Source organism: Danaus plexippus, chromosome Z, assembly GCF_018135715.1.
Source record: "Danaus plexippus chromosome Z, MEX_DaPlex, whole genome shotgun sequence".
Classification (NCBI taxonomy): domain Eukaryota; kingdom Metazoa; phylum Arthropoda; class Insecta; order Lepidoptera; family Nymphalidae; genus Danaus; species Danaus plexippus.
In genome coordinates, this window is record NC_083559.1 from 15,413,740 (window position 1) to 15,430,855 (window position 17,116).

Sequence of the window (17,116 nt, forward strand, 5' to 3'; positions counted from 1 at the left end):
TTAGGTTAAAAAAAAATACATTTATATGAAATAAAATTTTGTCACAATAGAATATTGCAAACAAAAAGCAATTATTTTAAAACAAAGAACTTAAAATAAACTATTTCATTTTTAACTTAGATATAATATACCTAAGCCATTTTCATCAATAAGATAGAGATCTGTTCATATTTCGGATCCAAGCGAATAAATTAAATCTGATTGTTATAGTGCCACAAAAAATTTAAATGTTCCTATATATAAAAACTCTTTAAGAAAATTAAAGATTTGGGTTAAAATTTATTTATTTAGACATATTTTTTTTTATATTGAATTTCATGACCTACAAATCAAATTTATCAGCTTGTTCACTTATAATTTAAATGATTTCTCTGTGGGCATTTAAGTTTTAAAATGCAATGTAACAGGAATTTGTAGAAAAATAACTTAGGAATTCCGTTTGAAACTCTGAATTTAAAATCTTAAAAGTTTGATTTATCTACTACTATCTACTCAGAAAATTTAAGATTCCAACCAAGCGGATTATTGCATTTTCCTTTTGTCCTTATTACTAACCAAACATGCAAAGGATGGTACAAATGTTGTCTTTGTTGTGAATAAATAGTTCAAACCAAAATCTAAATACTGTGCAGAATAATAATTGCAATGCACTTTCGTACAAATTGACATGAAATATGTTTTTACTGATGTACAAATTAAGGTTTTTGTTAAAATTGTTATTCTGTTTTGTTGACACAAACATTTTTTCGTGATAATTTTTTTCATATTTTTTATAGAATAAAAACAATTAGTTGATATAAAACACTCACAGAATGCCACAAATATTGGTATTCCTTTTGATAACCTTAAATTGGAAGTGAAAAATCGGTAATTGTAAAAATGTATAATTATATATATTTTTTCATTATTTGTCACAATATAAAACTTGCAAATAAAATATTTAAAAAAAATAAAGTTATAAAAATATCTTTTTGTTTTCATCCTATAACGGAACTTTAATGTTTTGGAGTCTTCTTACTCGTGCAGATGACCTTGAATTTTTAAAATATAACGCACGAATGGTTTTATATTACATAAAAATGTTCTAAAAATTTTTTTCAATAGTTTTTTTCTATATAGGTTTTTCTCTTGTTGTAAGAATGATAATTACGAAATGAGTCGTTTTTAAATTGTCCTCATTGCGCTACTTCAAGATTTAGGTTTAGTTTTAACATTTACCATACAAATGTAGATGATTAATATCAAATTATATAAATGCACTATTCACAGTGAAGTCGAGCGTGGTAAATATCACGTCTTATAATTAATCCATTGTACGTTGTGTTGTCATTATTCAAATTCCAAACTATACAGTAACATTTAGCAGACCCCATTTGTTATTGCATTGGCAATTTTACCAACATTATATGATATAAATGTTATAACGTGTGCGTACAGCGTATCTTGTTAATTTTACTAAATATATTTGATATGTCGTTAACTTCAGATTCGTGCTGAATATTCAATAGTGAGTTGCTTATTTTCGTGATTTTTACATATCGTATACCTATTAGATTAATATTTTCAATGTTGATTAGTTTGTGAAGACAAGATTAAATGTATAAACAAAACCATATATAACACGAATAAGGATATGATATTGCTTAAAATATTGCAGGTTACATTTTTAAAATCCCGTAAATACTCTTTGGCAAGATTCTATAAATTCTTATAATTAAAATAATTTTATTACGTTGTGAGGGTGAGATAGCTTAAGAAAAATTACTTATTGCTCAATTAAAATAAAGTTCATTGAACTTAATCGTTGTTTCTTCAAAATTAATTGATATTTAATAAAAACTAATTTTACTGGAAATGATTCTAAATTTGAATTTTTATTTATTGAATTTATTTCTTAACATAAAAAATAGATTAATTTAAATGTAAATGCTTTATTTTTGAGATCCCAAATTTCTGTTCAATATATAATAAATGTTCACGTCACTGGATGTTTGAAAGCATGAGGTAATTCTTTAGTTTGAATTAAACTTGGAATTTAAATTTATTCACTCCTATTAAAATTTTATTTTAATTTTTATTATTTAGTTTTAATCATTTATTGAATTTAATTCAATGAACGCGACACGTTATTTTATCGTATTGTTAATTCCCGATTATATGTTTCAAGGCTGCCAAATGTCAAACGTGTCAATCGTAGTGATATCCTAGATATAACTTTTGTATGTATGCACAAATACGATTATTTATTTTGTTTAAGTTGTAGCCCAATGAGAAAATGTGAAGACACAAGAAGATTTTATCCATATTGTTACAACATATAAACACTTTTAATTTCTTTTAACTGAAAGAATATAAAAGATAACGAAAAAATTCTATGAATTATTGTTTATTTTTATTTCTGTCATAGTTTGGCTTTTGCTATTTAGAATGACAGATAAAAACAAAAAAAAAAATGTTATTGAAAATTGAAATGTAGTAATTATACCCTATATTTACCAACTGTGCTGCTAAAATTTTCTTAAACGATTTTTAATTATCAAAAGTTAATAAAAATTTGATAAAATTCAATTAATGAGTTTGCAACATAATGAAACACACAAATCAGTAATTTTACTCCTGAAATACTCCCGCTGTGTACAATATACGAAACTGCCGTCGCCAGTGGACTATTATTAGATGGCCACAGATTAAAAATTTTAAACTTCTATAAAGCTTATAGCATCTCATAAAGATCTATCTTTATAAAAATATCAAGATGTATATCATTGATAATATTTGTTGTTTTAACAGCATTTATATGCTCCAATATTTCGCTGTGAGAAACATTTGTATAATTTGAAATCGAATCGAAACGAAAGTTGAAATGTTAAAATTATGTATGCTGTGTCACATCTGCGAGTTATATATTCTAAGAACAGTGGACTCTTTGTAGTAAGTCAGTCTGCGCAAGCGCAACGGAGAGAAATAGGTTTGCGTTTTAGACCTCAGAAATAAATCTAGCCAGTGTAATTTTTAACATATTGACATTAATTTGTTATCGCAATTTTGTTATGGAAGATAGTGTTCATATGAATTTTATTTGAGTTTTACTTGAAATACGGAGGATTGGATTCTATAGTGAGTATATTTTTGGCTAGTTTCTTAACTATCATTGATTAAACGTTTAACGTAAAATTATAGATTAAAAAGTCTCATTTCTAAATGGGTCGATCGTGATAAAATCGCTAAATAATACTTAACGTTATAGGGCAGTTCATGATTTCACGTAAGACAAAAAATTAATTTAATTTCGCTTAAATAAGTAGTCTATACGAAACTCATTGGAGATATTTTGAAAATTATATAACCGTAGATGAAAGGAGATTGATGAGAAACCATAAATGAAAGAGAAAGTAGTTAAAAGTAGGTATAACTTAATTATTTTTGAGTTTTCTTAATGTCCTATTAACAAAATATTGTTACCCATTAATTCAGGGCTATTGTATTATATTTAAGTTACTCTTTATTACTAAACGAAATATTGCAAATAAGTTTGGTTTTCGTCATTTTCTCCGGCATACAGAAATCGCGTTAATTTTCTTAAGGGCTATAGAATCTTCAAGCCAATATGCAGATTGTTCAGCGTAAACGATAAAATTAACACCTTAGGACAATATCAACTAGGCTTAGAAATAAACCTATTACTATTTAAGAGTTTTATAGCCAACATAAAAACTATAGCAGATTATATCATTTGTTCAAGACGATAAGTTTCACAGGTACGCCATACAATTCCTACGAATTGTTACTAATGACAGACTTTATGAACATTGGCAGTAGTACTTATTATCTTTACTACTCATAGCCCATACTACACTTAGTATTAATCTATTCAGTCTGCGAAAGTTGCTTTACCATAAAGGTGATACATTACTTATGCTTCGATTATAAATATTTCAATTATTTTCCTTAACACAATACATTTTATTTTCATACAATCTCTATTATTAATGAACATAAAATTTTCATTGCGAACAGAAATAAAATTTATTGTGAAATAACAAGATCTGGATACGCTTGCTGGAAAATAAATAGAACCGGCGATCTATAAAGATTTTATTGATACATTGACACCACTTTCCTAGAAGATATAGTTTTATATATGACCTACATTCTAAACATTGACTTAGTACTATTTTGAAATTAAAAAAAAATATCAAAACTAACCAATACATCACTTTAAGATTAAGCATAATTTATGCTTAATGTGTATTTATAAGATAATATTCAATCTATGGAAGCAACACTGCCTCGTTTTATTACAAAATAGGTTTAACGATACTCTGTGACAGCAGACAATGACGCCTTTGTTGTTCATTTTGACATTTACATTAATTGCTTACACTTCTTTTGAAGTTGACATTTATTGTTTATTATTGAAGTTAAAATATTTTTATGTACAATAGATATAAATTGTTCATTTAATATACACCTTTTAATTTTATTATTTATAATTCATTTCATATCATTGAAGTAGGCTTTAATAATTTCAATATTATTCAAATATAGCCTGTGACCACGGTTTTAAGTTGATGCTATTAAAGACCATAATTCAATTATTGTTACTACACTCGTAAAGCTAAAATTAGTAAAGCTTTAATATTAATTTTTTTTTAATAAATTATAATTAATTTATTTTTATGAATGGATAGTTTTTTCCGTCTCATAAACAGTGCAGGGCTGATATGGTTGACCGTTTTATTTATCCGGACATTATGTGGTTATGAGCAAGGCCATGCTACCGATTAAATGTATTTTCAGTCACCTCATTTACAGTTACTAACTTTTCTGACTTCGTTAACCCAAAACTATACGAAAACGATCACCTTATGAGATCCAAGATTTTCGCGAGTTTTATTCGTTTAAAATGAAACTAATATTTTTCGGATAAACTACGCGGATTTTTATTATTAAAAAAAACGACATAATACGAAACGTCGGGATCATGTAGTTTTTTAAAATAATAAAAAACTCGCCTAGTTTATCCGAAAAATATTAGTTTCATTTAAACGATCACCTTATTTCTAACTAACTTTCAAAATCTGTAACGCATTTCACACGTTCAGATTTTTTCTTCATTTTTGACTAAAATAATTACCCAAAATAAAAAATAAAGCATAATGCATTACAAGTATTCAATAACATTATATTGTTTCTGCCGTAATTTCTCCGATAATTGTGATTTCGATTTCGTAATATCCAAGGTTAATAACCGTGTATTTATATTAATGTCTCAAAAAGATGGTTTCTAAACGCAATAGTATTTTTTGAACGGATATAAAATCATTGTTCCCAAAATATGTGATTCAACAACATAAAATTTAATTTGTTATTTTTGATGGATGTCCAGAAAGAAGTGTAAGCAATTGTGTTTTACGTGACAGCTGTGGTTTAAAAATTCGTTGAAAGAATTCATTTATAAAAAAATATATTAAAAAGGCGATAGTTTTATCGAGTGTCATATTGTAATAACAATAAAATATAATATTTAGAATTGTTGCTAGTCTTCAACATAATTCCTAAATAATTTTCACTAATATTCAGATCAAAAAATCCATCATGAGAATGATTTGAACAAACTAGATTTATGTTTTACCACGTTTCTCGTTCTCTCCAGCAAAAACTGTTTTTTTAATTTTGTCCACGCGAAGACGCTGGCGAAAAGCAGTTCAGACGCACATTATTTTCAATCACTCTCAAGACTTATACCTTCGCTAAACACGTGTATTTTTGCATATGACATATAACGTAAATATAACAGAATGATTTAAAATTTTATCTCGTGCGACTGGTCATGTTAGACGGAAGTCGTAAATCATGCTTAATAGTAAATAGTTGTTTAAAGGCATCAAACTGAGTAATTTATATTATATTTTTCAATCGAAGAGAGCGCTATTACGTTAATTTATTAAACAAATATTTCATATTAATGAGACGGTGGTTAAAAATACTTTTTGGTCTCTGTCTTAAATACATTTTTCTTAGACGAACGTCATTTCTATTTTTAGTTCTTAGATTATAACTTACATAGAACTAATCATACATTATAAAAACTCTACGAACAATATAAAAGATGAGTATTATATTTATTAATAAAGTTATAATTATATCAAGACAACACAGGAAAATTATCACCGAAACATTTTGATTCCTAATTTTCTGAATGTGGCAAGACTTTAGTTGATGAATTTAAAAAAAAATTTACGTCATATTTAGCAAACAGCTTTGAAGATGAGATGAAAATAATGAGGAATTTGAGTTCAGATTCCCTCCGTTCTTAGTCCGATGAATCGATTTGGAAAGAGTAGGTTTATAGGAGAAATTTATTCCTCAAATAGATGAGGAAATCCTTAATAATGTTATGTTAATCACAGATGAGAGCAGTGCAGACGCGATGACGTAACATGCCACGCCGCAAGCGCAGGCTGGCGTCGCGAGTGCGTCACTACCTGAGGGCGCTGCTAGCCTTCCTGTTCTCAAACGTTGGAGTGGTTGTACTCGTCGTGGCTTACACTATAGCTGGTATATTTTGCTATGTTTGCTTCTTAAATAGATTTTACAGAACAATCCGTAGTTGGCAGCAGTATGGTCAGTTGCGTGAACAGTCGTGTAAAATTTTTTCAGAGCATCGTACGGTGAGATTAGCTGTTCACCTTTCACTAGACACTCATCGCTGGAAGATTATTGGAGAACCAATTACGTTTACAAATAACAGTTCTGAAATTCCTTTTAAGTCACATATTTTGCAGAGCGCAGACCATATTAATCTTAAGGAAAATAATCAATTGATATAAAACATATTAAAATTTATAAATTAATTCACATAGTTACAAAACGATTAGAGTCTTAATTTATTGTTATTATATACAGAAAATTTGTAATGAGCAAAAAAAAATCAAATGTTTATATATATACCATCACGTATAATTAATTATTTATATAAATACATTAGTTCGTAATGTATCAGTAATTATCATAAATAGATTTTTATTTTATTCTATTTAATAAAATGTTCATATTAATCAAATAAATTCTATTGATATACAATATTTGTAACAGCAATGCCAACGAATTAATCGACTGTGTTCTTTATATATAATCATCAAGAAGATTTCATTCGTGATTGATTTAAAAAATTGATAGACAAATCACAGTGATGGCAATTTGAACCCTTTCAATCTTCGCCAGTCATACCTCCCAACATCTTCTGAACTAACCAAATATTTTTTACCCGCATATACTTATGGCTGTTTCGTTAAAGTGATGTAGTTTTTATATTTAATTCAAAATTCAAATAGGATAATAAAAATTAAACATGATCGACACGAGCAAGATTGAACTTGCAACTTCGAGAAAAGCATTCCCGTTGCTTTACATTAAACCATCAAATCTCTACCCGGTTAGTGATTTAGCGTCCTACGTTTAGCTCTGTCTTCTCTTCTTTTCAGGTGCATTCATGTTCCAGGCAATAGAGGGTGCGAGTGAGATGGAGAGGGTCAACAATATGACGCGGGAAAGAGACATCACGGCTCAGTATCTGTGGCAGAACGCGACGCTCACGTTTAACATGTTCAATGAAACAGCGTTGAAAGAGAGGTGTTTCAGATGTACCACTAATATGCGTTAATGGGAATATATGCAGAGGATTTTTCCGTTGTTTGGCAAACCAATTCATATTGTAACCTAAATTGCAGCCTATTCGTTTCTAATAATCTATATACAGACTGAAGTGAAAATTGGCGGGATTATTCGTGAATCTGGACCATAAGGGGCGTCACAACAAAGCGTACAAAAAATTTCATCAAAATCGGCCCAGCCTGTATATAAAGATTACAATTATCGCGAATATTAAAGTAATTGATTTAAGTTGGCTGAAGTGCTTCGTTGAAAACGAAAATAATCTTCATCTTACAAGAAATTTTACGACGAATAATTTATAGCATCAATGAGGAGCTAACACGCTACCAGGCGACGATCGTCCGCGCTGCACGCGGTGGATGGGATGGCGGGCGATCGTCGCGACAGTGGAGCTTCTCTTCAGCATTCTTATACTCTTTGACTGTCATCACAACTATAGGTGAAATAAACACGGAAATAGCGATCCGTATTTAATGTTGCATTCTTTTTTATTCCTCCCGAGACGCAATGCGCTTATAATATACTACAAAAGATTTGTTGACAAAACGTTTGGAAGTCTTAATGCAGAACCATTCCGTCCACACGCTAGTAATTTTAAAAAATCATTCACAAATCATACAATTTACATATAATTATACAATAAATATATTGAAAAAGCCACCAAAATTGTATTTGTATATCGTATGGCCTATTTTGAGATAACGAAGAGTATTTTGGGAGAGCATGCTTTTTTCACACAGGTTACGGTCACCTCAGTCCTAGGACCAGCTGGGGGAAAATCATGACAATTCTATACGCTCTACTGGGCATGCCGTTATTCTTGCTCTACCTGAGTAACGTCGGTAAGATCGTGATCCAAAAACTGGAACATCACCAATCTAAATGTTTACAGATTAATGCACACACGTTTTAAAAAGCGATAGTTTGCGATACTAATTAGTGTCATATTCTTTTCTGGTCAATGATGTACAGCCTTGTTATTTCCAGGCGAACTGTTGGCTAGCTGGTTTAAGTGTATATACGCGCTGGTGTGTCTCTGCAGAGGATGCCCAGGTTTCTCCAGACGACGAATCATCCACATTCGTCCACAGGTAAATTATATATTTGAAATCATTAAATAATTCTAAGAACAAAAACTTTGTCTACAAAATAAGATTTTTTTATTTATCGCTACGTTTATTTCAGTTTGAGATAAGTGACGGTGAGAGTATTGAACGGCCAGTCGCTTGGGAGGCTGGTGTTGGTAACACTGATTCTGACGTCATCACCGAATATCCTATTCCTCACCTCCCCCTCAGCTACTACACCAGGTGAATATTATGACCTTGAAATCAATGATAACAGTTATCGCAAAGAATTTCCAATAATTCAATTGTTTTTATGAGTTAAATTGTTATTACCGTACCAATAAAACTATAAACTGATTTAAATTAAGTTCCCCAAACGATCAGAATACTGCATCAGGTTTCCTTTGTTTTGAATTACTTGGCGTTGTTGGTGAAGTGAAGAGTATGTAGTAATGTTAGGTACGAGTGGCGCCATCCGTGCCGTACTAATTAAATATACTATAATCCTTGCAGTTATTTTTATGACAGATTATAATTAGTCAATACTGAACCATTGTAATTTTGTAATGGCAACACTCAAATGTCAACCTGTATTTGAAAATTCCGAGTACTGGCTTCAGGCATATTGTAGGACATTACTGGAAGTAACGCTGAACATTACAAATCTGTAACTCTTCGAACAGTAGTCGTTTTTTCTTTGTCCGTCTGTCAGTGGTCAGAGAGGTGTATCCCCGCCTCCAGAGCTCCGCGGACCTCGTGCCGCTGGTGATCACAACGCCCACGGCCACCTCGAGCTGGAAAGCAGCGAATTCAGCTACGTCACCTTCGATGTGCAAACCATCACTGTGCCTATCAGCGTGTGCGTCTCGTTCATGGTCGGGTGCGTCAATATTCTCTAAAATAATCACTTCTCTACTACTGTCTTACAGTTTGATACTTCAGATACGATTCCTATCAGTACTTATAGCTTTCCAAGACAGCCAAAAAAAAAAAAATGTGTTCACATTTTCTACAGAACCAGGAACTTTATAGAAATGTTTTGATCTCTTAAAATTGCTGAAGGTGTCAATATAAATGCTTCATATGATTTTCTTAGCTGGTGTTGCCTTATCAATCAGTTTGGAGAAAATATTAAGTAGTAATTGGCTTTTTTTTTGATATGACAACCTCAATCACGTAATAGCAGAACAGTCGTCACAATTTAATGTAATTAAATGTATTTCCATAATGTTTAAGATATATAATGTTCGGTTCAATGATCTTCGGCCTCTGGGAGAAGTGGGACAAACTGGACGGAGCCTACTTCTGCTTCATATCCCTCAGCAGGTGATTGTAACCTATATTAATCGCGGTTATTTTCAAACATTGCTATATATGTATTATTGATTTTATATTCGAGATTCCTTACCATGTTTTTAGCCGGTAACTGAGGACTACATACAAATATTTAGAGTACCTTTTCTGCCACGTTAATTTCGTTAAGATCCCGTTAAATTTCAGGAGAGGCGCTATATATTTTACAGAACAATGATTTTATATTTCAAGTGATAATTTCGAAGAAAAATCCATTGCAACTGACAGTTTAAATTCTGTGGTTAGGAGAATTAAAAAACAGTAACATTATATTAATAACTAGCGATCCGCTCCGGCTTCGCACGGGTGCATTACCTACTGAATACGCTACAGAAAAACTGAACGCTGTATATAAAACACAGCTACCCGCTCCGGTTTCGCACGGTATAAAATTTAAATCACATGCTGTAACCCTTTATGGTCCATAGAACTTCATTAAACCAAAAATTTATTTAAGGAATTTAATTCCATAAGGATTAATGCTGTATTGGTTAAAATCGGTTCAAAAATTACCTACTATTTGTAGTATTTTTTGTGGGATATCTATACGAGATAGACATACACCATCACGGAGTTTCCTGTAAACTATTTCAATGTGGACAATACTTAGTACATTATTTTGATCAATGTCGTAGAGTTCAGTCTGCGTTTGCTATATAAGTGGAAAAAAAATAATTTAAAGAAAACCTCAAAAATAACAGAATTTCTCTAAAGTTTAATGGATTATCACACATATACCTTCCGCTTTGATCAGTCTATGTATTAAAAAAAACCGCATCAAAACCGTCGCGTAGTTTTAAAGGTATAAGCGTATATAGGGATACAGGGACAGACAGAGCTCCTTTGTTTTCTCTGTGCCTATGTCCTTATTGCATATAACTCTATCTCTCCCTGTAGTATTGGTTTCGGGGACTTTGTTCCGGGCGAGCGCGTGTACACCCCTCGTATCGAAGCTTCTTTCATCGTGTGCTCGCTGTATCTCACGCTGGGTATGGCCCTCGTCGCCATGTGTTTTAATCTCATGCAGGTACGTAAAGTTACCATCTACATTATTTGAGGCTTAATTCACTGCAGTTTTCCTTCAGTTTGAATCTAGCTGGCAATGTCTTGAACCAAAATAATATATTTAACGTGTGATGTTGTACTAACTTTTCAGACAAAAGATAATTTCATTTATTAGAGCTCAGAAATAACACATATATATATATATATATATATATATATATATATATATATATATATATATAATATTATAGACGTGCAAGTATGTAAAATCACGTCTATTGAAGCAGTGTTTTTCTTTGATTGAGACATCGTCTCAATGGCGTCCAATTGCTTACATAAAAACATTTGTTAACTTAAAAGACATGACCATCTGAACTTTCAATATGTTTTGAATACACAGCTAGTAGCTACATACTAATTACATCCCTAGCTTTCACGTTTGATTTTTGGTCGGGTTCAATGACCTTCAAATAATAAACGACGGTGAGAGTTCGAATGACAATAGCGTATATTTTTCAGGAACAAGTCATACACTATTACGGTGGTGTGAAACGAGCTCTGAAAAGAATCTGCCGCTGCAAGAGATGATGAATCAATATCATTAAGTGTACTGATGTAAATAGTTTGTTTATTTTGCCATTTTTTTTTTATTTTTTATAATTTGTAATTTCTTAATACATATATTATAATAGTACATCGTATTTTACTTAAGCCATGTCGAGGACTAGTGCTGAACTGCTGATTTCCATTCATATTTTGCTATTATCCGGAAACTATTACGAGGCACAGGAAACAAAGAGACAATACAATGACATTCCGTTAGTGACGTCACGATGCTTAATGCAATATGGCGTCCTAAAACAATTTTTTTTTTAGACCAAACTATTTGTAACTCCTATACCTGAAGGTATGAATTAAGATAATTTCGTGTACACTTATGGGATCTTCAGGGAAATATTTAATCCACATCTCCATACAAAATCAAATAGACTGATAATTTAATTTTATAGCTCACCCTCGTAACTTTTGTTATATATAAGTATATTTAAATATGTCTCATTCTAGATAGAAATTGTTTATTGTCATTTTATAGCTGAATAGTTCTTATATCTGTCCGTTATAACCGAGGCCTTGTTGTACTGTTATTAGACATTTAAGTGACTTCTACACGTCAATAGGGAGTGTAGTCAATGAACCACTTGTTTGCGGGATGTTGTCGTTTAGAACATGCGTCATTTGTTCTGTATAGGACTGCTCACGGCTGCCCGACTTGCCGTCCACAAGACTTCTAAGAATTCTCAGAGATTTCATCTCTCAACAGGAACCTGCTTTCTTATTAATATTCCGACATATATTTGTATCTTGTTTTATCATTCTATACATTCTGTTAAGAACATTAAAATGCTAATCTATCAGCTTTTTAAATTAGCGTTACCAATGTTTTTTCCTGGTAAAGTTAATAAGTAAGCTATTTAAATGTATCTATTGCTTTAGACTCAGAACGCTTCGTCTCAGATATAAACTCGATTTATCTTTCTATCTTTGTTGTTGTGATGTTCACATAATAATTTAATTATGAATAATTTTGAGTGAATCACCTTCATATCAGCTTGTTCTACACAACGGGTTACGCTACCGCCGCATGACTCACGACTGAGGTTTGTTGTTAATGTCTCGTCTTAAATTTCTTTGTATCAAAACTATGTTTATTTTCAACTCATAATTTAAATGCGATATTAATTATTGGCAATAGTATTAAGAAAATAAATGTAGTTCACTATATAACAGGTGTGATTTTGAGTTATTTAATTTTATATGCGGAAATTCTGAGCGTCTCTCATTATTGGCATTGGAAGTCTAAATACAACCTTAATTAAACAACAAACAATAGTTTACCGCCGTTTTTGTGTTTTTTTTTTCAAATTATCAGTCATACAAATCCAAAATCCTCAAGGAATCTGCATGAGATTATTTGTAATGAAAGAGACTGATAATTTCTTAGAAAACTCAGTGCTGTGATTAGATTATATTAGAAATAAATAGGATTACTTATTAAAGAAGCCAAACTCATATTTCTACGGAGTACTAAATCCGATTCCCTCAATTTTAAACGAACTGATTATAGCGTTTCTTAGAACACTTACTCACTGTTTACAAAAGAATAAAACCGAGTCTCGTCCAGTCGGACCCGTCAGTGGTGCTTTGACCTCTGCGAGCGTCGGACGTGCGGAGAAAAACACTCACGATGTATCTCGTATCAATATATTTGTTACTAGCGCTATGTGGCAGCGCAATATCTCATACTTACCACCTGGGAGCTTGCCCCGTTGTGGAGCCGATGCCGGGATTCGACATGAATCAGGTAATGTCCTTATTATTTTATACATGAATGTTTCTATGTTCTTGGGACGTTCCAGTTATCGTTATCATATACGTGGACGTTATAATAATATCATGATTCATGATTACAATAAGAGCATTTCTTTTATTTTATTTTTAAAACCTCGAGTGTTTTGTTGTTATTGAAAAATACAAGAACATCTTTTAATTATGAAAACATCATTCTTCTATATATATAATAACTATTTTATTGTTTTATCACATTCATACATTTTATATTAATTTGTTATTTCTATTTGTTAAACGATACAACGATTTGACATTGCTCATTACTCTGCTGTCAAAGGTTACCATCAAACGATATGATTGTACTAAGATTCTGTGTGATCTCTATATATACATTCTTCTACTTATTGGTTTCGCCTGGTTCAGTCTTGTTTGTTTACCGTTCACAGAACGTTACAAAACGATAAGTCGATGAGGCAAATTAAGTTGGCTTTGAGGTCATTGCCATTGATAGTAAATAAGCATTAAAATGATGTATTTTATGCACTACTTTCAATCAAACATACATCTTACATACGTTTATGAAGCCCTAGTTATAAAATAATAATAATATTAAGCATTAGATTTAATGGAATCTACGTATTTTCTACCATTTCGGGTTAAGCAGTAAGTAATAAACAACTTCATGTATGACATTTAGAAGTTACAATATAAAAAAAGCAGAAGTTCCGGGAGTATATTTTACAATTCCAAGTCATTCGCCAGATGTTGGGAGTGTGGTATGTGATCCAGAAGACGTCGACGGCTTCCCACTGCATCACGTACAATTTCACAAGAACAGACGAGCCTGGACGCTACGAGCTGGAACAGCTCTCGCAGCACTTCATCCTGGGCTTGACTCCGTTAAATCACGACTATAGGTACGTCTGCCAGACAATCGTCCCGAAATATTTCGCTTCTAAAATATTCTGATAGGAAATATGTGTGTTCGTAGTATAGTGACATACATGTTGATGTTATGCTGTATAAGGTTTTTCTACTTATATCTATGTTTGTGTGTAATTTTTAGCATTGTTAGTTTTCCTGCCCGCTTCTATCACTGACTCTCGAATACGATAACTATGTACGTGTAATAAGTTACGCATTACTCTAATACGGCAGTAGCGGAAGACGACATTAGTATTGTTATGTTTCTCATTCATCCTTCCAATCAAGATTTTATATATTTTAATTTTTTATACTGTTGTTACGTCACTGAAATGTTTATTTACAAAGGCAAAAAGAAATGTAAAATTATCCATTATTATACTATATGCAGAAGATTTCTTGCTTGGACCATTAACAGAAGATACAATAACATTTTTATATACATACTTTGGTTGCAGACGTTATTTATGTACATGTGTATTTTTTTTCGAATGCTGCAAAGAAGTTGCATATAATTGCTTCTCTGTTAAAACCCGAGGCATTCTTCAGGATATTGCTTTAAGGTTTAAGGCAACTTGTTTTTTTTCTTGGATCATGTCTGTATTGTTGTTGTTTCCAGATACACTGGTATTCTGACAGTCCCCGATCCTGCAGTGCCAGCACGAATGAAAGTTAATTTCCCATTAAGTGAGTTGAACTTCAAGAATTTTATAACTGTGCGATCACTAGGAATTACAGTACTATCTGATACAACGACTAAGTTTATGTGAAAATTTACTTTGTTTATTAGTACTAAGCGTAGATTTGAACCGTATTGATTTCAGGAGTACCAGATTTATGTCGTTCATTTAATCTCCAACCTTGTATCTCAACTAAATGTGATCCAATTTATTATTTAGGTGTCGCTGGATCCGCTAGTTATACAATCATGGCCACAGATTATACAAACTACGCCGCTATATTCACGTGCCAGAAACTGGCGTTCGCCCACCGCCGATCAGCAACCATACTCTCCAGGCACAAGGAGTTGGATAAAATGTACGTGGATAAGGTCAGTGGAAAAATATTCAATAGTCTCAGTCATATAGAAACATAATATTAACCTTTACGAATATCATCCGAACGAAACAAATTCGTGAAGATAGTCGGTTCAATTAATTTCTTATTTTCGCTGTAATGCAGATGCGAGCTAAGTTATCGTCGTTTGGCGTGGACCCGTACGATCTGTCGATAATATCACAGACGGAATGCCCAAAACATCCCAACGGGACGAGCAACGGCGTTAACATCAACATAGATCCCGAGACCTTCTCATCACACAACATAGGAGAAGCCGTCAGAAAAACCGGCACAGTCATTGGTGAGAAACTGAGACAAAAAAAAGATTAAAATAAAGCAAACATTCACAAGTGTATCCCATCGCTAGTTTCTACGTTCGGTTTTTAATGTAATAATATGTAACTAATATATATTTTCCTATAAGGACTTCGACCCTGGCAAAGGCAGTGAAATTAATTGAGACTTATATAAAAAAAAATAATGTTTAAAAATTGAACGAGTCGTTAGTTGCGTGGGACAAATGAATCCACCATGAGCTTTGTTATATAATCTTATGTAATAAAACAGACATAATTGATATATTACAGCTGACGGTGTGGAGTACGTGGTTGATGCCGGGAAGAAGGTTTACAACAAGGTCACCAGCAGCAAGGAAGACCTTACAGAGAGTCCCGACAAGCCAGTCCGTTCCCTCAAAGATGACGCAGAATGGCTGCCTTAAAGGAATTCAACATCCTGTCTGTGCGACGGAAAATGTAGATCAAATATTTAAAGTTTTAAATATATTACGATTGTATATTTTAATTAAGTCTCCTTACGTTTAAAGATCTGGTATCAATATACTCATTGATTTAATACGATACTACTTTTATTTACTGGATAATTATAACAGCGCTTGTGTTTTCGTGGCATACCCGACAGTTCCGGGATAAGCTTCGATATGAAAAGCTATTTTACATACCACCAGGAAACGTGGTTTTTGAGATCAATAACCTTATCGTTTATATATTAAAGATATGTGTGAATAATCCTTGTTTTTATTTCGCATATTAAAATAATTGTAATTCCTTGTGTATCTCGCACTTATTTCCCTTTATAGATCGTTATTTTGTTTGCATTTTTAACAGCTGATCCGATCATTGCTATTTCAATTCGAACTTGACGGTCCCTAACAGGAATCGGTTAGTCTTAAGTGTGTATGTTTACAAGCATGTTGAACTGTTTTACGTTCTTGGACTTGTCAAATAATATATATAAACTCACATACTTGCTTCACCTGAGCGCACTGTGAGGTTAACTTCTTCGTTTAAAACAATGAATTTTATTTCTTCACCCAAGTAAAGCTATGAAAATAATACTTTATTAAATTTCAAGATCATTGTTAATTATAACTGGTTGTAAAGGAAAAATCAAAGTCCTGATATTACATGACTTAATTAAAATGTTGATTCTGAAAGATATTATATAAAAAATAAACATACACAGAAGGAAGAAATTTGAGAAGCGTTTAATTTCCACCTATTGTTTCATTAGCAAAGATATTAATGTTTACTGCGATGGTTTTTCAACTATTAAAAGACGTCACTTCACATATTTCGTATTGAATATTTTTATGTGTTAATTAATAGAAATTGACTCAATTTTTTTCATAGTCACAACAAAATTACAAAATAACCTACTTT

The 17,116-nt window shown here is 31.8% G+C and overlaps 2 protein-coding genes across 2 annotated transcripts; both read left to right on the forward strand.

Moving 5' to 3' along the window:
• The first annotated feature begins 2,919 nt into the window (after positions 1 to 2,919).
• On the forward strand, positions 2,920 to 11,796 carry LOC116777913 (potassium channel subfamily K member 15). Its single transcript, XM_032671708.2, has 11 exons — positions 2,920 to 3,117; positions 6,414 to 6,561; positions 7,488 to 7,635; positions 7,980 to 8,116; positions 8,418 to 8,519; positions 8,665 to 8,768; positions 8,863 to 8,987; positions 9,457 to 9,624; positions 9,981 to 10,070; positions 10,995 to 11,124; positions 11,622 to 11,796. Exons 2-11 carry the CDS (start codon positions 6,444 to 6,446, stop codon positions 11,688 to 11,690), a joined length of 1,191 nt encoding a protein of 396 aa, XP_032527599.2. The 5' UTR covers positions 2,920 to 3,117; positions 6,414 to 6,443; the 3' UTR covers positions 11,691 to 11,796.
• A 1,483-nt stretch (positions 11,797 to 13,279) lies between these two features.
• LOC116777673 (apolipoprotein D-like) lies at positions 13,280 to 16,291 on the forward strand. The gene is made up of 6 exons (XM_032671348.2): positions 13,280 to 13,464; positions 14,214 to 14,368; positions 14,995 to 15,062; positions 15,275 to 15,426; positions 15,558 to 15,735; positions 16,022 to 16,291. Exons 1-6 carry the CDS (start codon positions 13,348 to 13,350, stop codon positions 16,153 to 16,155), a joined length of 804 nt encoding a protein of 267 aa, XP_032527239.2. The 5' UTR covers positions 13,280 to 13,347; the 3' UTR covers positions 16,156 to 16,291.
• Positions 16,292 to 17,116: the final 825 nt, after the last annotated feature.